At 38.7% G+C, this 23,241-nt stretch overlaps 1 protein-coding gene across 1 annotated transcript; it reads right to left on the reverse strand.

Moving 5' to 3' along the window:
- Positions 1-1,149: 1,149 nt before the first annotated feature.
- Positions 1,150-2,559, reverse strand: LOC307161819 (paraneoplastic antigen Ma2; the record flags this gene model as incomplete). Its single annotated transcript, XM_079876762.1, has 1 exon — positions 1,150-2,559. The coding sequence occupies one exon, from the start codon at positions 2,557-2,559 to the stop codon at positions 1,150-1,152; it is 1,410 nt and encodes a 469-aa protein (XP_079732888.1).
- Positions 2,560-23,241: the final 20,682 nt, after the last annotated feature.

Genomic DNA, 23,241 nt, shown 5'->3' on the forward strand with positions numbered 1-23,241 from the left:
TTCGGGACTCTGAAATGATGCCAGCACTCTTAAGTTCTTGTAGATGCTGCCTCACATCCTCCCAATCAGCTGGGGCAAGACGTCTAGATCTTTCTCTGAAAGGACGTGAATCATTCAGCCTAATCTCATGCATGGTACCTTTTGCACAGCCCACGTCCCATTCATGAATGGAAAACACTTCTTTTCTCTGCATCATCTCCTCACACAAACTCCGTTTTGCTTCTTCCGGCATCGGAGAATCTCCAAAATCAAAGCATGTAGGTGACAAGTTACTTTGTTCTGACTGTCGGTTGGAGGAAAGTTGCGGCACCATGGTCACAGGAAATACATGAGCAAGAGGAGTTCCTCGCTTTATCCATACTTCTCTTGTAGACGTGTTCCTGACAGTCACCATGACCCGTCGGCTGGACACAATGGATGCAGAATGAACTTCAGGTCTCACTTGCAAGTCAACAGTAAAGGTATCATCAACTTCCGCTTTGTCTACTAACAATAAAGATTCTGTCATCCGACTGGGTAATTTAGGTAGACCTGGGAGTTGCATAACCTGACCTGGCTTCAAGACAACAGGGGAATTCTTCACAAACCAAACTGTTCCGTGTTTGTTTGGATCACCCTGACACACGTCTGTCTGCTGAATAGACTCAAATGCTTCTCGTATTACAGGATGCATAGTCAACACGTTCAGGAACTTCTCTCCAGCCTGTTCACGACAAGACTCAAGCAGCTTCCTCACTAAGCTAGTGTTGGTCCCAACCAAAATGGCTATCCCCTCTCTTTTCAAAGGGTCTGGACACACGATTGCGAGAGTGTCAACCACCTGATGCACCCCAGCCACATTTTCAGTAAATTCAAGTCTGAGGGGTAAGTATCCATCATACGGATATTTATGCGAGCTAAGACCCCAGATCTCAAGATTTTCCACAGGTTGCAGAGGCAAGTGCTTCAGATACGTGTCATAGAAACTCCTATACAATAGAGTGACCTGAGAGCCACTATCAAGAAGAGCTTTTGCGTAAATCCCTTCAATTTGAACAGGCACCTCAGAGACAGGCCCTACTAAACCTACAGGCAATTGTGGCTGGCCAGCATCAAGCAGAAATGAAACATGAGTGGAACGTAGGTTATCTGGAGCTCTGTGCCGTTCCGTCACTGAGCTCCGCTGAAGTTTCCCTGTAAGCGGTGCATTTTCATCAGCTTCTGATTTACCTTCCTGAGATCCTCAGGTCCTTTGCACTCCCACTTCTTATGACCATCTTCACCACAGTTATAACAGAAGATACCAGGCAAAGTTGACTTGGAAGTTTTGGGCTTGTAGGCACTGTCTCGGTTCATAGCATCCTTTGTCTGACTGGGCATTTTCTGTGGGGCACGGTCAGAGGCAGGGGTCACAGTGGCCACGCTCAACAGTTGACTCACCTGAGTAGACAATTCTTTAACCTCCTTCTTCAGACTATGTAATTCAGGCGGCACAGGCAGGTGGGGAGAGGCAACATTGGCAACAGAAGCTTTAACATTCTCTCGTGCAGCTACCCAGTGTTCTTCCTCTCGAACTTCCTTCATCAACTGTGAGAAAGACGGGGGATCATGCAGAGTGTGAGTCATTCTCATTCGCAAAGCAACCATATCATTGGTCAGAGCCCCTTTAATCAGCTGCTCCATTCTGGCTCTATTTATACCGGCTGCCTCAATCCCACCCTTCAACAAGGCTCTGTGGAGAAGTTTATCTAGGCGGTACAAGAAAGCTGAAAGTTTCTCTCCACTTTCCTGGTAGGTATGGCGAAATCTAGCCATAAGGTCAGGCCCACTCTCAGTAGTTCCATATACAGTCTCAAGGGCAGCCAAGTACTCATTTGCTGTCGCTGAAGGGCTACTCACTTTATGAAACCTGACGATATCAGCAGCGGGACCTCGCAAACTCTCAACAATCCGTTGCTTCTTTGCAGATTCGGTGCATTGCCATTCACTTATCATTTGAGCGGCCTGCTCCATCCAGACTTCATACTCTTCCTCACCTGGAGGGACAGGTTTTAACCCCGAGAACAACCTCAGTTTTCTGTAACTAGGCCCATCACTAGACACCTGATTACATCGATCTACTAATTTGCCTATGGCATCAACCAGGTCCACACTGATGTCAGATTTTGGAGGCTGATTTTCCAAAATCATGGCCTTCACTTCATCCATAGACTTGCCCTCCTGCTGTAACAAGGCTTGCAGCTTGAACTGGAACGTATCACCTTCGGAGGCAGGACCATGGGCTACTAGACTACCCACTAAGTTCACACTCCAGGGTCCAGCTTCATTTTCTATACCTATCTCAGGAGGGATAACATCAGGATCTAGGTCAGCACTGGTCTCCACTAAAATAAACAACCATCTGCCCGTTACATCACCACGGCGACCACGTATTCTAGTGCGACCAAAAACTTTTACTGTGTTTAACACTTTTCCAATAGTGTCGTTACTGGCATCCAAAGGAACATTGCTCAAAACAATAGCACGTGAGACATCAACACTCTCTTCTCTGCTCCACTCGACAGTCTGCGACAGATCCATAATTTTGAAAGTAAATGCCAATAACTAGTATTATGGCAAAAATTAAACAAATTGTTTTTCAGATCAGCTGTTACCGCTACACTAAATAGAAGAAAATATAGACGCTGGTAAACAGGGAAAAAGAAAGAAAAAAAATAATATCCCAGCGGTGCCTCCAAAAATGTAACCCTTTTTTCAACCAATTTAATTTAAAATTTCCCTAAACAAGAAAACCCTGGATTCCCGGCAGTTGAATGGTGAATTTGGCCGGTATTTTCCTTTGAATAAAAAAAAATTAACGTAAAGTATCTTTTTCCCTATACCAATTACACAATACTTTTACTAAAATAATAAATTAAACAATTCTTATTTATAGTTTCCTAGAAATCAGTACCTTTTTAAATGAATTAACTTTCCAAACTCCAAAGAAATACCAGAATGCAAATGTTAAGGGGAAAAAAAACTAACAAATATTTATTTATTTTACATTAATCTAATAACCCCCTTTAAAAGGAAAACACAACAAAACAAGGAAACACCTTTTTTTTTATATGAAGACAGATAAACACTTATACCCAATGGTATGTAAATTACTTATTCTTTTTTGTAAATAAAATATACAAAATCAACTGTTCAGTCTCAGAACTGTTCCTTGTCTCTCTTATGTTTGTTTGTTTTTTACACTTGCATTTTTTTCCTTTTCCTTTTCTACTTTAGTTTAAAACACCGTCTTCAATCAGCCTAGCCTAAAAGTAGACAAATTCAAAACCCTGTTTGATATAAGCTAAACACTTTTCTCATGAAACAGAGCAATAAGGAAAATAAAACAAATTTCTTTCAAAACAATTAAACACTTGACAAAAACCCACGATTCACAACATACGGTTTTTCAGTATGCAAATTAGTTATGAGTCAATGACGCAGTCAAAAATACACGAGTCAGTGACGCAGTCAAAAATACGGTTGTTCATTATCGTTGGGGCCCAGTTCGTTGGTGCACATTTACAAATGAAGAATTCAATGTACTCCTGCACATTCAACAGATCCGAAAATGAGTTCACTTACGTCCATATAATGGGAAGTCACTCACGATACGAACAGTTTCACACGAGCAGTCCCGATACCCGATTCATGCAGTTGATCCACGTCCCACGACGACAAGCTACACAATCCTTCCAGTCCTGGAAGAGTTTTGAAGTCCACCACGAACGTCCAGTAACTTCGACACAGTTATTGACCATGAATTTGAATGTCACTAGCTGTTAAGCCCTCATCACGCACGTCTTGACTCAGCACTATAACTCAAAGATCACGAAGAAGATAACAGAAACAAAACAAAACACTTCAACTAGCAAAACCAAAAAAAAAAAAAAAAAAACCACACGTCGATTCTTTACACTTTGGGCCTTATATTACACAGAATATATTAAGTCTCCAAAATGACGCACTTCTCACCAGCAGTCAAATTACTGTCTTCTCCTGCCATGTGAGATGCTCCTCCCCCTTCACGTAACTCACGTTATGACGCAAAGTAATCATGCTCAATCACTGGCCAGCAACAGTACATTTACATTCAATACATTCAAAGTTATATCACACTGAAATAATATTGAAAAAAAAAAAAAAAATGAAAAGCACAAATTTTAATATATTAAAATACTTCAAACAAAAGGCATATTTATTTTAGGGGTCCCTACACACACATTTCTTAAAAAAAAAAAAAAAGAAAGAAAAGAAGAAAAGTAATCTTTTCCATTACCACGCTGAAACAATTGTTATTGGTTGTTTCACCTTCTTTGATCATGATTGGTTAATCTGACCAATGACAACTGTGCGCGCCTTTTTTCCTGGTCATGTTTGAATGAAAATACGTCAGTTTGAGTTGATGACGTGTGTGTGTGCTACTACTCTGCAAGATTAGTCAGTCTTTCCTTATGCCTGTTAAATTCTTATTTTGAACTAATTTGCGTTGTGACATGTAAACGGAGGAGAACAGAAGCTGATATGTGAACACAGAGGAAGGTCGGTCTGACTGTGTGAGGTCCTGCAAACATATTGGCGATATCAGGTAAGAGAACATTTTTCAGTCTCTATTAAGTAACTAAAAGTTATGTTTCGTGTTCATCATGTCCTATATATCCATCCACTATCATAGAAAAACATAGATCAATTAATTTTATATATAAACGTTTAGGTATTACATTAAAAAAAGTGGATGAGAGTGTTAATATAGTTAATGGTAGAATATATAATGCAGATAAACAAATCTTGTGTTAATGGAGTTCATTAACTTCCCAGAAATGTTCTGTGTACACGAGAGTTTAGCTAACGGATAACGGACGTGCCTACTACAACCTGCAGCTGTGTGTCTTACCATTGACTGTAAATGTGTGCTTCATCAAAGCACGCCTTTGATTATAGAGTATTAGCATGTATTTAATGGTGTAGCCTCTGATGTCAATGTTGTCAGCTAGTTTAAAACTCAATCACATGAATATCCTTGTGAAAAAAAAAAATAATAAAATGTATTTGAAACATTTATTTTATGCTAAGTTTACTACAAATACATTTACATATTTATATACTTAATATTAATACCCTGCATTTGTACTTTGGTATCCTAAATTATATAATTAAAGCCAATAAGAATAACAAATGTTGTACTTAATGCACTTTAGTTATCTGGAAGAAGTGCTGAGGTATTTGAATGTGCTAAAGTGAAACTATTGCATGTATACTTTAGGTACACTTTATTAATAGTGATATTTTGTGTGATAATTGTCGTAATATTAAAAAATGTGCATTGTGTACTAAATAAATGCTTCAAATAAAGTTTAATTATAAATTCAATATAAGTCTTAAGTGATGTGTCAATATATGTTAATGGATTTGAAGTATAATAAGAATGAAATAAATGTGTTTTAAATATATTTTTATATAGGTTTTTTATTTATTTATTTTACTAGGAAAGTGCATCCGAATGAGTAAAGTGACTGATAAACTGTCATTTACATTCTGAAACACTGGAATCTACAGAAGAGTTGAGAAATATTTTTGGTTTACTCTTTATATATATATATATATATAGCCTATATCTCAAGCACTGGAATAAGATTTTTTGGGGAGAACAGGCACCCAACAGAGAGACAAATCCACCACGATTATCAGCTTCAGTAAGATGTTAGTCAATTTTAACCATTGCTTCTAAACCTTACATTAGGATTAATTTATTATGTAGTTAAAAGTATTATTCTCATCATCAAATGTCATTTGGAGTTCCTAAAGGCACAGAGGGGCTGATAGTGATCTAGGCTTGCAGGCCAAATGTTTGTACTTTGGGGGTCGATGAATTGTCACACCTTTAGTACAGTGGTGGACGTTTAATTATCTGATTGGTCAGTTTGAATGTCTCACATTTGGGTTTTAGTCACATGGTCAAGGAAAGCATAAAAGAAGATTGTAACTGTTGCTCTGGCTCTTTGATGCTCTGGCTCTCTTCTTCTCTGGGTCCCTTTATTGGGGGCTCCTCTTTTCTTTCTCTCTCTCTCTCTCTCTCTCTCTCTCTCTCTCTCTCTCTCTCTCTCTCTCTCTCTCTCTCTCTCTCAGGTAACATTTTTCATGTATGCTGGATACAATTAATAATATAAGTTATCATCATTTCATACATCTATTTTGTAACTATTTTAAGTGTAACCATAACCATAATTTGTCATTAAACCTTTTCAATTGCAACTAATGTACTAACTAGTTTTGATTTGGTATTGACTTTGAAGTGCTATATATTGCAATACAATATCGTCACTATCTATAGCAACGCTCTCCCACAAATATTAAAGGGGACCTATTATGCAAAATTCACTTTTGTATGGTGTTTGGACATAAATGTGTGTTGGCAGTGTGTGTACACAACCACCCTACAGTGATAAAAATCCACTCACTCCTTTTTTTTTAATCTCCATAAATCAAAAGCAGTCTCTCCAAACGACCCGTTTTCAGAATGTGGCTTTAGTGACATCACTAAAGCCACAGGCCCCGCCCACGAGTGTTGACTGACACTGCCGTTATAACTTAGACCCGCCCTGATCGAGTTCACTGCGAGTTGTACACATCAGCCATTGCTGCAGCAATGCACTCACGAGAAGCGTCGAAGCATCTCCCAAGCGTTGAAGGTGTTGTAGCTGGATTTATTCATTCACATAGCTCTCTCTATTTACTCTTGAAATCTGCCAGCCACTGAAGACGAGGTGGATTCATTTTGTTTTCAAAGAAAATCCTCCCTCAACTCTACCGAAACTTATGTAAGTTACTTATGCACTTCTTATACTGTTTACTCAGCTCTAACAGTGATTTTCCGAATAAAAACTGATGCTTCATCTTTTGTGTGACATACAGTAAACTTTATTAAACTCATCAGTATATTTTGTGTCATCATTCAGACAATTAGATCGTCAGACGGAGTCCTACAGCAGGCTTGCATTAATAGTGTATACAAGCAATGCCAAATAGGTTATAATCGTAATTAAACTAAACTATACCTTTTCCAACTCCATACAGCATATATTCTCTGACTCTGTAGGCATTTTTATGGTAGAAATGAACACCATTACTGTGACTGTCTGTTTTATTATTATCATCTTTACTGTTCTCTGGCTCTGATCGCGGCTGCTTAGGCTCCGCCCCCTGTGCCGTGAACCAGCAGCTCATTAGCATTTAAAGGAGAAGCACTAAAACAGTGCGTTTTTCACAGACCCAAAAAATGATGATTTAAACGTGCTGTAAATAAAATTCTGTTGGGTATTTTGAGCTAAAACTTCACATACACACTCTGGGGACATCAGAGAATTATTTTACATCTTGTGAAAAGGGGCATAATAGGTCCCCTTTAAGCTATTGTAACTGCACTTATTTCCGTCGTTGGTATAAGTGGCAGTGGGTGGTATATAGACAAGAAATGTGCAGTTTTCTACCATCTTGCCAATAACTTTTCTTTAGTCATTCGGCAGTTCTTGCAGCTTGAACCACTGCAGGAATTCCACCCTTACACGAGTGAAGCACAAAGCTTTGTTTACAAAAGAAATAGCCTAATAGGTTAGCAATTAAATGTTACATCGCAGCCATGGAAAAGTTTGGATTCATGACGAATGAGAGAGTTGTGCGTGAGCCCATATATTTAAGCTTTGTCGGGTTTGAATTCTGGTTTGCGATCTGGTCACCCGATTATCAGCGAATTTAACAATATTCCATTAGTTATTCCATATAGAAAGCTTGAATTGTCTACTTTTAAACAAAACAATTGAACAACGAAAATAAACCGACTAGCCTATGCTTATGTATTTCGTATGAAGTGTGCATTTCTCTCTATAGGCGCGTTCACTGTGAAGATGACGAGTTGGCATCGTCAACTTCATCTTTGCAGCCCGACACTGACACAGAAAACACTAGTTTATTAATAAACCATTCTCCTTGCTATATTTGACACATTCATAATCATTACTTTTGCCGGTTCTTTGTGACAGCTGTTATGTGCGTTATTGGCAGCGTCACCCTCTGGTTACATGAACGTTTCACCACTGCATCAGCACCAGAACATGGAGATTTTATTTTAGAGAATAATCGCACACCCTATATATTCTATAATTAAATCAATTAATCGAATATTCAAAAATCATGACTCATCTCTCCTGCATGGAATCTCTTGTTTCTTTTCCCATATCTTCACTCGCGTCTCACCCATTTCCAAAGGGGATTATAAACGTTTCTTCCTTGGTTCGCTTTTAATTAGGCCTATTATTTTCGTATTCTTTACTGTGGTAAAGTAGAAAAAATGCTGTAGGACAGATAGCCTACATTTTTACTTGTACGTCAAATTCTTTTTAACACAGTTTGTGCTTGTTATTAGACATGGTAATTGGTAAGGCGTGTCAAGTTTATTTGTAAAGCACATTTCACACGTGCGGGTGATTTTTTGTTTCGCTTTCTCTGGCAGCGCAATATCAAATATAGCCTAAATGCCTTGTCCTTGTGGAAGATAAAATTCGCTCTTCATACCTTTTACAACAAGTAGAAAACATGAAGATATCAGAAAAGAGATCGATGGTCTCTTTCCTGCTCGTGTCCCACATCCCTCTCAAAGCGGTAGGCTATATCACGCGTCTTTGTGTGGAAATATTAAACTAAAGTTTTTTTCTTTTTTAAATGGATTCAACTTTATTATATTATTTAAGTTACCAGGATTTACTGATATTTATTTCAATGCTTTACAGGCTTTAGTGTGTTGTTTCTTAGTGTGTTGTGTCATTGACGGAATTGCTCAAATAAACATATACATTTTTTTATTTCAAAACAATCCCCCAACCACCGCACCACTGCCGGTAGTTGGTCTATTACCACCGTGGTGGTAAAAAACTGCCACCGTCACAGCCCTAAGGGGGATATTTCGGACACAGACAATGTTTAATGAGCAGTAGGATAACCATATTCATCTGCACAGTCATGTAGAGCTGAAGCACAAACAAAACAATGTTCTTCTGCAAATTGCATTCAGTTTTGTTTTTTAACCACTAGGGGGCAAAAGTTACATAGTGACCTTTAAATTAATCATTCAAACAACTGATTCATTCAAAACACTGATTCATTCATGAGCAATAACAACACTAATGTTTGACCTTCGGAGACGCCCGAATCGCTTTGGTTTCCTATGGTATACTTTAATTGGTGGGGCAAAAACACACAAAGTTGCAATATTATATCTAAAATGTAAGTTACTAAGAAGAACACAAATGTGATATTTCCTTATTGCTTGCATAGATTTCTGGTCCACTACGAGAAGAGGAGATTGTCTTGTCTTAACAGCTCTTTTTTTGATCCCTTCCCTGCCTGCAACCACCTACTCTCGTCTACTTTCAAGGTGAGGAGCTTGACATCTCAAATGCTTGACATTCGAATCTCTTTTCTTAAAACAAAACAAAACAAAACAAAACAAAACAAAACAAAACAAAAAAAGCCCTGTCCCTTTCCCTCTCTTTTCCAGTATTTGGTTTAAAACTCATATTTAAGTGGACTTGTACTCATGTACCCATTACATTGACATGGAGATTTTGCAGAATACTTGCAATCACTGAAAAGGTGAATAATAGCTATTTTTTTTTTTTTTACCCCAAATAGCTATGTCTTAAAATGATAGCCTTTTGTGGAGTTCTGAAAAAAATTTTTTTAGTCCACTGTATATGGGCAATAATTGTCTTTCCACAAATTGTGGTAAACTAATCCATTTATGTCTTGAAGCAATGCAAAACTATTGTATTGCTTTGGAGTCATGGCTTATGAACCTATTACGCTATGAGGTTCAGCAACAAATAAAGTTTTATGATGTCATTAGTTTTTTTCTTTGTTACTTTTCATATAATATTTTTTATATTGAAAAGTACTATATGTGATAAATTTGTATGGTTATGGTTCTCTAGTAAGTATGATTATGCCCGATTGACCTGTCAAGCAACTGATTGCTAATTGTCGACACTTCAATGTTCAGTTTGTCTACATACAGCACATGCTATGCTACATGTGCATATACAAAGAGTAGCCTAACCTTTCAAAACAATAGCATCTTAATAACCTGTTAAAATAGTGTTTCATGCTTTCATACTTCAGTTCTTTTTTTCACGCAGCATTTTATACTTTGGATACAGATATGTAAGTATGCAATCCATATTAAAATACTCAGTTTTTTTTTAATTAAATCTGATGCCAATATTTTACATTTGCCTGTGCACACATGTAGTTATGATCCATTTTCTGCACTCTTTGGAAGTGACATTCAACCATTTTAATAAAACACTGGCTTTTGCCCCTTTTAATTTTTGCATTTTCACAGATCTCTCCTGTGATGGAAGGATAGTGTTGTAGATGTGTCATAGAGTCCGTATCATCCCAGTTATCTTTGTGACATTTTACGGATGAAAGAGGCCCTGCTGTAGACTTTAATAACAGAAGGATATATCCGCTTCAACAGTTCTGCCTCAATCAGAAATGCAGACCAATTTGTAATTTTTTCAGGGCTCGAGTTACTGGGTTGAGTCTTGTGAGCTAAGATGTGAAATAAACATGAATTAGAATTCAGTGATTTAGTTTGCTAATGAGGCAGAGGACATGCACAAGTCTTGCTGTAAGTCATGCATTTGTTAAACTGTATATATTATATAAAATGTATATAAAACTAAAAGTTAAAAGTGGGTGCTTTTACTTTTGCAAACAAGGTTTTCAATAAGCAAATGTTAATTTTGTGAAAACCAGACTATGTTGGCAGGGACACATTGATTTTGACTTATGGCAAGGTCAAGGGTATTCTGAACTTTCTTTCCTGTTTACTTTCTGAAGTTAGGGGCAGGAAAATGTGTTACGCATTTTGCGTAGCGGATACGCATTTTGACCTCAAAGTACGCTGGTATGATTTTTCACTCTAAACTGTGCAAACTTCTGACTCCTGAAGGTAAACAGTCTGGGGTGGATGTGGAAAGTTGAAATATTGTATTGAGTTATCTTAATCTGGATTCGATTATCACACGAGAGTGATCGCATGGATTATCTTAAAATACTCCGTCATTCATTCATGGTTACTCAGATAAGAGGAAGACATCATTCAGCCATGCAAATTATAAAATACTCAAGTAATGCTGAACAATAAATCTAAATAAAATTGAAATCGCTATGGCTTAGTGATTATGATAGTGTTGTGATTTGTGGATGACTGATAAGCGCGAATCTGAAGAAACAGGCGTTTATTTATTCATTCTCAGTGTTGAGAAATGTAGCCTGCATGTGTTACGTTATTGTGTTGATAATAAATAAGTACCTATTTATGTTACATATTTATTTTGTATGAAAACTTGCGTGTTAGTTACTTATGGATTAAAAAGTAAGCTACCGTTGTCTCAGAAGACCCCACCGGGTACCACTCATCTCCACTACAAATAGGAAAAAGAGGCTACAATTTGCACGAGCTCACCAAAATTGGACAGTTGAAGACTGGAAAAATGTTGCCTGGTCTGATGTGTCTCGATTTCTGTTGAGACATTCAGATGGTAGAGTCAGAATTTGGCGTAAACAGAATGAGAACATGGATCCATCATGCCTTGTTACCACTGTGCAGGCTGGTGGTGGTGGTGTAATGGTGTGGGGGATGTTTTCTTGGCACACTTTAGGCCCCTTAGTGCCAATTGGGCATCGTTTAAATGCCACGGCCTACTTGAGCATTGTTTCTGACCATGTCCATCCCTTTATGACCACCATATACCCATCCTCTGATGGCTACTTTCAGCAGGATAATGCACCATGTCACAAAGCTCGAATCATTTCAAATTGGTTTCTTGAACATGACAATGAGTTCACTGTACTAAAATGGCCCCCACAGTCACCAGATCTCAACCCAATAGAGCATCTTTGGGATGTGGTGGAACGGGAGCTTCGTGCCCTGGATGTGCATCCCACAAATCTCCATCAACTGCAAGATGCTATCCTATCAATATGGGCCAACATTTCTAAAGAATGCTTTCAGCACCTTGTTGAATCAATGCCACGTAGAATTAAGGCAGTTCTGAAGGCGAAATATGTATATATATATATATATATATATATATATTAGGGCTGCACAATATATCGAAAAATTATCGTCATCGCGATAATAGTATATGCGATATCCGTATCGCAGAGAGGTGCGATAAATTGCATTTATTTTATGTGCCAAGCATTTGTGTGATGCATGCTTGCATAGGTTGTTTATCCAAATTCGACCAATCAAATGGGGCCTTACTATCTTTATACCCGCCTCCCCAGTAGGTGCTATTATGCTATTGGCTAGATCGGGCCCAAAGGGGAACCTAGTCGCTCAGAACAGAGAGTGGAAAATAAAAACTAATGGCAGGAGTAGAGACAAGCGAGGAAAATGACAATAGTGAAGAACCTGTGCCTAAAAAGAAATGTACGTATGAAATATGGCAATATTTTGGCTTCAGTAGAGAAGACGTGTCATAAATGCAGGAACTGTGAAAGGGGCCGTTCACATATCGCTTGTTCTTTCCATAAGCGCTTGCGTCTGTCGTTGCTATTCAACCATGACCTGCGTGAGCTTGCGGAATTCTGAGAAGTTGAGATGTTCTCATCTCGTTGCGGCATAGGTGGGCCTGGAAAAATGTGCTTTCATTTTGAGGGCACTTGCCGCGCGCCTGACTTTGAAATAACGAATTTGCACGCGCAAAAAACGCGATTTGTCAACATACAGTAAGTGACGGTGTCACTAAGTCGTGCCGAAAATTTTTGGCCACGTCGAGAGGAAACTAATCTCCACAGTCATCTGGAACGCAAACTCAGGGAGCTACAGTATATGAAGACTTCAAAAAGTGTAAGCCCAAATCTACCAAAACTGCTAACGAAATGCCAAGTAACAATAACAGAGTCTCACAGACAGCCATTAAAGGTGAACTAAGTAACTTTTTTACCTTAACTGAACAGCTTCGGAGTCATTTGAAATGGTTATATTACTTATTTCGGGTTGAATGGTGGTCGTTTCGCACCCCCCTGGTGCCCGTGAGCGGAAAATACGCACTTGCAACTTTGAGCCGGCGGGCCGCCGGCCGCCACGTCAGGAAGTCTCGCGTGATATCAGGTCTCGCGATGTAAACAATTGCTTTACGGCCAAAAGAAATCTGCTAAAATGCTGTCATTATTGTGCTTCCTCACGCTGTCCGAACCCGAATGAAGAAGACGTTTTAAAGAATGTCCCATCTGCTTTGATGTCGTTGATCTATAGCCTCTGGTGTCTGAGGATCACCAACGAGTTTTTACAACAGTGTTGTCAAATATCTATTCCGAAGCTGTGGGGGGAGCTCTAGAGAGAAACCTGCGAGCAAAAAGCGAGAATACAGCGAAGCAATCCCGAAGCTACTGAGTGCTGCTTTAATCAAAGTGTTGCATGTGTAATGTTAAACTCCTTATGAAAAAACTGAGATATTTTTCTGAGGATCAGAAGAATATCTATTAGCCTACCTGTTTATTTTAGCATGATCATTACATATATAAATGATTTAAAAAACAAACAAAAAAAATTATTTATAAAAATAGCATTTCTCTAGGGAAATGTTATATTGCAAGAAATATTGTTATCGCAATACTCAACAACAATATCGCATATCGCATATTTTCCCAGTATCGTGCAGGCCTAATATATGTATATATATATATAGCCTATATATAATCTTTTTCGGTGGAGATAGGTGCATTTTCTTCATCTTCTGCACCTATAATTAGTGGAGTTCCTCAGGGCTCTATTTTGGGTCCCCTTCTTTTTAACTTGTATATGCGTCCATTGGGGGATATTATTAGGAAGCACAATGTTTCGTTTCATTTTTATGCAGACGATTCACAGCTGTACCTGCCGTTAAAATGCATCGGGGACATTAAGAAATGGTTAGCGCTTAACTTTCTCCAAATTAATGAGGACAAAACGGAAACAATTGTTTTTGGTTCCCAAAAATTGAGGAGTAGTATTATTAAGGAGCTAAGCAATCATTTCCCCTCTGTTTCCTCCCAAGTTAGAAACCTTGGTGTTATCATGGACTCAGAATTGTGCTTAAAGGGATACTTCACCTCTGGAAAGATGAATGTGTATCTAAAATAGGTCATTTATGTAGAAGAAATGTGAAGAAATTTTTTTAATTTGGAGCTTTCTAGACTGAGAAAAGACAGAAAATGTATTTTTGGCTCATGTGGATGAAAGAAAACAACTCCCAGAATGCACTTGCTTCGCTGCCCTAGGAGGCCATGCCTACTGGTAAGAGAGCGCAGTTTAAAACAAGGTTAGGCTACCAGTGAGTCTCCGTGACGAGTCTGCCTGGGATTTCGGGATCGCCCAAAATGTCCAGGATTCGGCTTTTGCGTTCTACAGTCGCCATTCATCATGTTTACTGTGGCGAGCAGGACGAGGCTGACGGCCGCGGGAGAACGGCGCGAGGCCAGTGGCGTCATTACTGAGACGCGGCGGTCTCGCAACGGAGGTGCAGGAATTTTCTTAGCAATGTTAAAACGCACATCAACCGATCACTTGTTTAGCGTTCATGTAAACACTACATTCAGATTCACCGATCGGAATGAATTCAGTTAGATTGAAACAAGAGGTGTGCATGTATGAATGGCGACCGCAGAAAGCAAAAGCCGAATCCCGGACATTTTGAACCATCTCGCCCGCCGGACAAGTCAGGGAAAAGGAGGATGGTAACCCCTACTTTCTCAGCTTTCTCCTAATACTCAGCTTTCTCCTACTATTCAGCTTTCTCCACAGAACAAGAGCCTGCTAGTTTAGCTTCCAAAGAAAGACGGCTGACTGTGTGTACATTCTGTGAGTGAGATCCCACCCTGTATGGGCGGGCTGAAAACATGCGGAACAACGCCATCTACTGGCTGTAGTCTTTAGCCTCTGGACAGAAAATCCTCCGATGACGCAAAATGACGATTTTTGCGTCATCGGAGGATTTTTTCCAGACAAAAAATACATAAATCTCTCCTCTCAGGGGGATATGAGGGTGGAAAGCATGGTAATTCGAAAATACTACAGGTTTTCTACTAATACAAAGCTTAATGCTAAATCCTGAAGTATCCCTTTAACTAAAATAAATTCCGTTGTTAGGAATAGTTTTTATCAATTGCGGATTATTTCCAATATTAAATCGTTTTTGTCAGCGCAAGACTTGGAGAAGGTTACGCATGCTTTTATTACCTCACGTCTAGATTACTGTAACTCTTTGTATCTGGGTCTTCCTCAGACATCACTTGGTCGCCTCCAGTTAGTACAAAATGCAGCTGCGAGGCTGCTGACCGGGACAAAGAAATATGATCATGTCACCCCAATTTTAGCGTCCCTTCGGCTCCCGATTCATTTTAGAATTCAGTTTAAAATCTTGTTGTTTGTTTTTAAAGCTCTTAATGATCAAGCTCCATTTTACCTTAAAGATCTTCTTACTCCTCTGTCACCTTCCAGATTAAGATCTGCAGACAAGGCTCTATTATATATTCCCCGCTCCAGTTTAAAAACTAAGGGAGATAGAGCTTTCTCAGTTACCACCCCCCATCTATGGAATCAATTGTCTCTGGACATCCACCTTGCACCTTCCATTAATATTTTTAAATCAAAATTGAAAACATACCTCTATTCTCTGGCGTTTTGATATTTAACATCCTTGTTTCACTGTTTGTTTTGTTTGGTTTTACCTTTACTGTGCTTTTATTTATTTTATTTTTCATTACTATGGCCAGCACTTTGGACAGATGAATAGGTTTTTAGGTTGTTGTTTTTTTACACAATTATACCCTTGAGCAAGTCTGATTTCTCTACATAAACATTTACAAAGATTAGCAAATGGCCTGTTTTCATTGTAAGACAAGCCTTTTAATTCACTGTAAATGAATTAAATCAATGCATTTAACTATTAATGGACATCTCAACTGTTTGCTGATAATAAAAAGACTCTTGAGTAAGTAAAACTGCCTCAAGGAACTACAAAATGCAAAGAAATTATTTTTTTAACTGATGTCCCCATTAAAGTGTTACAGCATCCCATCCTGCTCGCTATACACTCACAAATACACACACACACACACACACACACACACACACACACACACACACACACACACACACACACACACACACACACACACACACACACACACACACACACACACACAGGCTAACTCAGCATTTGGGCTGAGAGATGAAACACCTGTCAATGACATCCTCAGGTCAAGCATTGGGCACATCAACCTTGTTGTTGAAGACCCCCTTTTACATGTATTCTTGGATGTAGGAGATCTTAGAAGCTTATCTTGAACTTAAAACATAATTTAAAAGGAACATAAAACATCTAGTGTACTTGCAATGGGATTGTGTTAAGACTTACATTTTAAGGTAAAACATGCAATTATTTAATCCATCCGCAATTACATGTAATACGGTATTATGTGATCTCTCAGAGAGCCTGTGGGATTACATTGCATATTATTTTATTACAGGCCTACGTGCTACTTCAAGTCATATTTACAGCTCAGAAATATCTGATGTTACACAGAATATGTTCTGTCACATGGCAGGCTTGCTAGTAAATATGGAAAAGACTGCTCCATTATGCTTGTTTCCTGGAATAAACACAATAAGAATATCCAGCATAAATATGGATTTCATGTCTCCGGGATTTGAAACTCACAGCAAAGTACCTGTGTGTCAAATGACTTTGACAGCAAGAGTTATGTGTTGCCAGATATTAAAATGAATGAATAGTTCACAGCTCCTCTGGCTGTGTTTAGCCATGGGGGAAAATTAATTTGAACATGAAATCTGAAAGAGACTTCAGTTTATTTCTTGTCTTGTTAAAAATTAATAGATAAACTAATGGCAAAAAATACAAATTAATGTTTTGGCAGTTCTGGTGTGGTCTTGAAATGTATTTTTATTTGTTTTTTTATTAGTAGTGAAAAAATCAACAAAGGGATTTATTATTTTACTTATAAAACAACAAAGAGAATATAACAATCACAAATTTATACTGATTTCACAAAGCTTTTTGCTTTTTAATAGCTGGAACAACAAAAGTACTCTGAAGCCTGCCTGTGATTTTGCAATTTTACTTTTCTCTGGTTAGGTGCACTTCTATGTCCTCCTACTGACATCCTGGGGGAACATATAGCCCCTGTAATTGATTCACTTGTTAATGCTGACGCTTAGAGACAAACAGGAGCTCTTGCGGACGTCCTTGTTCAAGCTGGAAACAATTTAGGACTTCCAACACTGTGCCCCACACCCTTACAGTAGGGGAATCGACTTGGTATTGATATACAGTACCTTCCCTATCATTGAAGCCAGGGAGATAGAGAAAAATCAACAGCAGTGGGCCTATGGGAGAAACTTTTGAAGCAAAATTGATGCACCCCATGTTCACAATCCCTGTTAATTCCAGTCCTGTTGCTCCATGGATCAGTAGTTATCTTGTATTGAAAGCTTGTGGATCGCAATGCTTCATGTAGTCATGGAAGTCTTCTCACAGCTGAACTGAATGCTATTCACCAGGTCACAATAGGGTCATTCCATGTAAAATCAACCAAATTTTGGAAACTTCCCTGGCTCAAATTTTTGATTTTGTTATTATTTTTTTCTGATGAAAGACAAACATAATTAAAGCTGCAAGCAGCATTTATCGGGGTTCAAGCAGTTAAGGCCTTTAAGGCCTTTAAGCACACAAGCATCAAAAGACATTAAGTTTTATTTAGCAAGCATTTAACAACTGCCATCATAGATGAAAAAGTCAATTTACAGCCAATACAGGCAGTTTACCATAGGAAATATATGGTTTTACAGCGTTTTTACAGTTATAGCACCTTTTTGCCTGAGTCTTCTTACAGTCTTGCCTGATCTCCACCACTTTTATTAGTAGTACTCAAAGTGTGCCCATATATATATGTCAAATTTGTTGTAAATATGTAATTTTGATAAGGAGTTTAGATAATTATATTCAGTGGCGTGACGAGGCAACACCGGGCCCTTAAGTAGGATTATCAAGGCGTGCCCCTTGATGACGCAATTGATGACATTGATGACGCAATGTCCGCGAGTACGCTACCATGAATAGGGCAGGATATGATCATACACAGCATATAAGAGATGAGATGACTAACAAAATCAGGAGTAGCCTACGCTCACCAAAAAAAACAAAACAAAACAAAAAAACCACTGGTGACAGCGCACCATAACACATTGTTAGGCCTAGGTCCAAATACATAAAAAAGATGCTCTCTTACATTATAGCGGGATTTTCCGGGCTTTCCTATAGACCAACGCTACTTTTGCGTCATCGAAGAGTAACGCCCCTTTTTGGGGGAAAACAAACGGATTCCCTTAAGAACAGAACTCGCTCGCTCTAGACCTGCAAAGTTTCTTGATAGCAAAAATCGCACAAACATACACTCTCTTTGGACTATTCAGACATCTATCACTATCTCGTGGAATCACCAAGTAAGTAGCCTATTTTTTTTTTTTTTTTTGTCATTAACACACTCACAGTATGACAAACTAGACGATGAGGCCATGTCAAGAGGAGTCGGTGGTTTACTTGGATCATATTTCACTTGATTTAAGCTATTGACATAGTTTTGTTGTCGACTAGCTATAACTTACTAGTTAGAAAGACGAAGCTGCTAGCAGCTGCGTGATTAACGTTAGCTCTCACTAGGCACGCTACCTTGGCTGTTAACTGATTTTACTGTTGAAATAGTGGCAGGCTAGGACTAAAGTGGACTTGGCTGGTTTCTGCTAAGTGTCTAGAAAGTGCAAGGACTTTAAAAGTTGTAAAAAGGTTTACAGTGTACGGCAAAATATGTATGGGACCTATGTATGGGGCATGTTTTTCATTGTCTCTACCCCACTTAAGGTACGGACTATTTATGTTTTTAGCATCTGACATGTTCTGTACAGTGTTTGAGGGTTTCTTACTAGTATAGCTAGTCGACAACAAAACTGTCAATAGCTTAAATCAAGTGAAATATGATCCAAGTAAACCACCGACTCCTCTTGACATGGCCTCAATCGTCTAGTTTGTCATACTGTGAGTGTGTTAATGACAAAAAAAAAAAAAAAAAATAGGCTAACGTTACTTACTTGGTGATTCCACGAGATAGTGGTAGATGTCTGAATAATAGTCCATATTTGGCCACTGCCTGGGGTCATTAATCCAGTTTTCGACCATTTCAAAGGGACACTCTGTAACTCCCTATCCAGTAGCTTCTTTAAATACCGCTCACGGTCCTCGGCCCGCAAAGAGAGTGTATGTTTGTGCGATTTTTGCTATCAAGAAACTTTGCAGGTCTAGAGCGAGCGAGTTCTGTTCTTAGGGGAATCCGTTTGTTTTCCCCCAAAAAGGGGCGTTACCCTTCGATGACGCAAAAGTAGCGTTGGTCTATGTGCAACTGCAAAGTTGTCGATTAGATCAGGATTGTGTGCACGGGCATTCTCAACTCCAGTCCTCGGGACCCGTTGCTCTGCACATTTTGTATGTCTCTCTTATCTGACACACTCAGTTCAGTTCATGGAGTCTCTCTTAACGAGCTGATGATCTGATTCAGGTGTGTTAAATAAGGGAGACATACAAAATGTGCAGAGCAGCGGGTCCCGAGGACTGGAGTTGAGAACCACTGCCCTAATAAGTGCCTAAAAAAGGGCCACAAAAAGGCCTCTAAAAAAAAACTATATACAAAACCGCTTACGCTGCTGCGTTCCAAAAACTTTATCAAGCCTTTTAACATGTGCCTCGGAGAGGAAAAAGTACGTTTTTTGCCCGTTTAGCTCATTTATCATGGAAATGTGGTGAATTTTTTTTTAACCTTTTAAACTGTGACACCTCCACTGATGGCCCAATCTCCAGAAAAGTTTGCACGCTTCTTTAGAATAATATGGCGCATGTGCTCAGCTAATTTGGGAAAGCTCTGCTCTTTTTTTCCCCATTTTCAGTCATTTAAATGTCATTTTGCATAGGATAATACAGAGGCCCTCTCACCTTTATGACAGTTAAAGCGCCACCAATGGCCCGACGTCCATGAAAGTTTTCAAGCTTCTTTAGGATCACGTGACGCATGCGCATGCCCGATTTTGTGAGGTTGTATGCAAATCAGACAGCAAGATGGCCGCTTTCAGCCATTTCATGGGATTTGCCATAGAAATACATCATTTTGACACCCTTTTAACAGTTATAGCGCCACCAAGTGGCCAGTCGCCACGTCCTTTTTCACGCGACCACAGAATGAGCTCGTACATACGTGTGCTGAGTTTGGTGCAAAAATCTCGTTCCGTTCACGAGTTATAGCCAATTAAGCAAAATGGGCTCCTCCAACTTCGAACGTTTTGGCGGCCCTTAGGGACCATGAACCGAAATTTTCACTTTTTTTGGATAATTATTGACAATCCGACTCCAGAGAATCTTGCCGCACTGGTTTGGTTCCGGTCGGGCCAAAAACCTAGGACTAGTTTGCGAAAGTATGTTTTTGGAATAACCCCAAATACCCGAAAATTTTCTCAGGGTGACGAGAAAATCCGAGGCATGCATCTGGTCCGCCTCAAGCCAAGGAGTCCAACGATATAAGACACTTGAGCCTAGGCCTAACGATTGATGAGTTATGAGCCATTTCGTACTTTTGAGCGCTGTAGCGCCCCCGTCAGGCCGACCGGGGCGGGCCTTGGTGACGCTGTAGGCGGTGTGAGTACTACCAGCCCCCAAAGTTTCAAGTCTCTACGACTTACGGTTTGGTCTGCCTGATCAGTTTTATGTCTGAATGTTGCATCATGGGAAAATTAACAATAACAATAGGGTTTCAGCACTTCGTGCTTGAACCCCTAAATATTGATGAAAGCTAAATTATTAAATGTCATGGATGTATATTTACTGAGTAATCCACTATTTTGTAGATGGGGGTCAAAATGACAAATTTGGGGCCAAATTACAGAGGGGAAAGATGGCAGCATCTTTATTTTATTTTTGCACAGATATTGATAGGTCTATTTGTCAAATCTGTTTACTTTAGCAATCTTTGTTCAAAATATTGTTTTTCCAAAGACCATTGAAAATGGGAAAACTATTTGAACATGTAGTCACATGGTGATCTCCATATCCATGTGATTGAACCATATAGGACCTTAAAAATGATGATTCCAAAAGAAAAGTTTATTAAGAAGAGAGTATTTATGGCACTCAGACAGGTATGTTCTATGCAGTTGAATTGATAGAAAAAAACTAGATACATATCTAGTTTCAACATTATTTGTTGTTCAGATACTCAGAAGAAAAAAGTATCAGCTGCATGCAAAGTGACCCAGTGGGTTTTGGCCAATGAAAAGGTGTACAATTCAACAGTTTACTCTTAGAGCCATATTGAGATCCAAATAACTATGTAATTGAACCATATAGGCCTTAAAATATGGATAGCAAAAGAAAAGTTTGTTAAAAACCAAAATATAAAAGGATATTAAGAAATCTTTAATACTTCTTGAGTTACAGGCATGCAAATTTCAGGCAAAAACACAAGAAGTGCTTTTCCCTATCTTTGAACTGTCACCGTTGGCATATAATGCCACAGAGATTGCTGAAGTAGACTTATTGTACTAATAGATCTACCAATCTTTGTGTAAAAATAAAATAATGATGCTGCCATCTTTCTAAAGTCATTTTTACCCCCCTGTAATTTGGCTCCAAGTCTCATGTGAAAATTGTCTTGACCCCCCCTTGACAAAATAATGGATTACTCAGTAAATATACAGTACATCCATGACATTTCATATTTTGGCTTTCTTTTTCAATTATGTATTTCTTTCACCAGAAAAAAAAAGATCAAAACATTTTTTTTTTAGCAGAGGACCTCTGGTTAAGTTGACACGGAATGACCCAACATATGTCTCACATTTGACCTGCTGCAATTGTTTACTAGTCATTTTTACTATAGTTATTTGAAGTGAAATCAATGTACATAAAAAAAAAAAAAAAAAAAAAGTATACTCTTGCCATGTTGCATATTAATTTTGTTAAAATGTTATTACATCCAGACCAGACTGGCCACTCAAACAAACAGGTTACGTTTCTCAGTCGTTTCACCTTTAAAAACTGTTTCGCTCAAAATGTGTGTGCCATGTATATTTGTGACCCTGGATCACAAAACCAGTCACAAGTCGCACGGGTATATTTGTGGCAAAAGCCAACAATACATTGTATGCATCAAACATATCGATTTTTCTTTTATGCCAAAAATTATTAGGATATTAAGTAAAGATCATGTTCCATGAAGATATTTTGTAAATTTCCTATCGTAAATATATAAAACATTTATTTTTGTGAGTGAATGCAGCACAATCGCGAACATAAATAGACAACTTTAAAGGTGATATTCTCAATTTTTTTATTTTTTTGCACCCTCAGATTCCAGATTTTCATAGTTGTATAGTTGTATCTCGGTCCAAATATTGTCCTAACATACCATGCATCAATGGAAAGTTTATTTATTCAGCTTTTAGGTGATGTATAAATCTCAATTTAAAAAAAATTGACCCATGTGACTGGTTCTGTGGTCCAGGGTCACATTTATGCTTATTAGATTATCTTGCGCCATTATGCCCATGTCGTCTGCAACAGTTGGCTTCTGGAAGCAAGTCTCATTAATTTTCTCCATAATGAAATACATTTTTAATGATAGATTTAACCTTTGAAGATTTAGCTATTATGAGCTAGATCAGGGTTTACCAATCTCGGTCCTGGAGGGCCGCTGTCCTGCAGAGTTTAGCTCCAATCAGCTCCAACACACCTGTTTGAAAGTTTCTAGTATGCCTAGTGAGACCTTGATTAGCTGGTTCAGGTGTGTTTAATTGGGGTTGGAGCTAAACTCTGCAGGACATCGGCCCTCCAGGACCGAGATTGGTGAACCCTGAGCTAGATGATATGTGCTTTTGTTGAAGCCTGAATTTTTTTGTTTAGCAGCAGAATTCCTGGTGAAAAAAGAATTTGTTTCTGCAAAGAAAGGTCTACCAATCAGAAAATCGGAACAAGCAAATCACTGCAAAACCACCCCCGTTCAAAGCACTGTGAATGAAGTAATCTCCCTAGGCTCTCAAAATACTTTTCTGGAAACAAG

The sequence above is a fragment of the Squalius cephalus genome (assembly GCF_949319135.1).
Source record: "Squalius cephalus genome assembly, chromosome: 7".
In the NCBI taxonomy this organism is placed as follows: Eukaryota; Metazoa; Chordata; class Actinopteri; order Cypriniformes; family Leuciscidae; genus Squalius; species Squalius cephalus.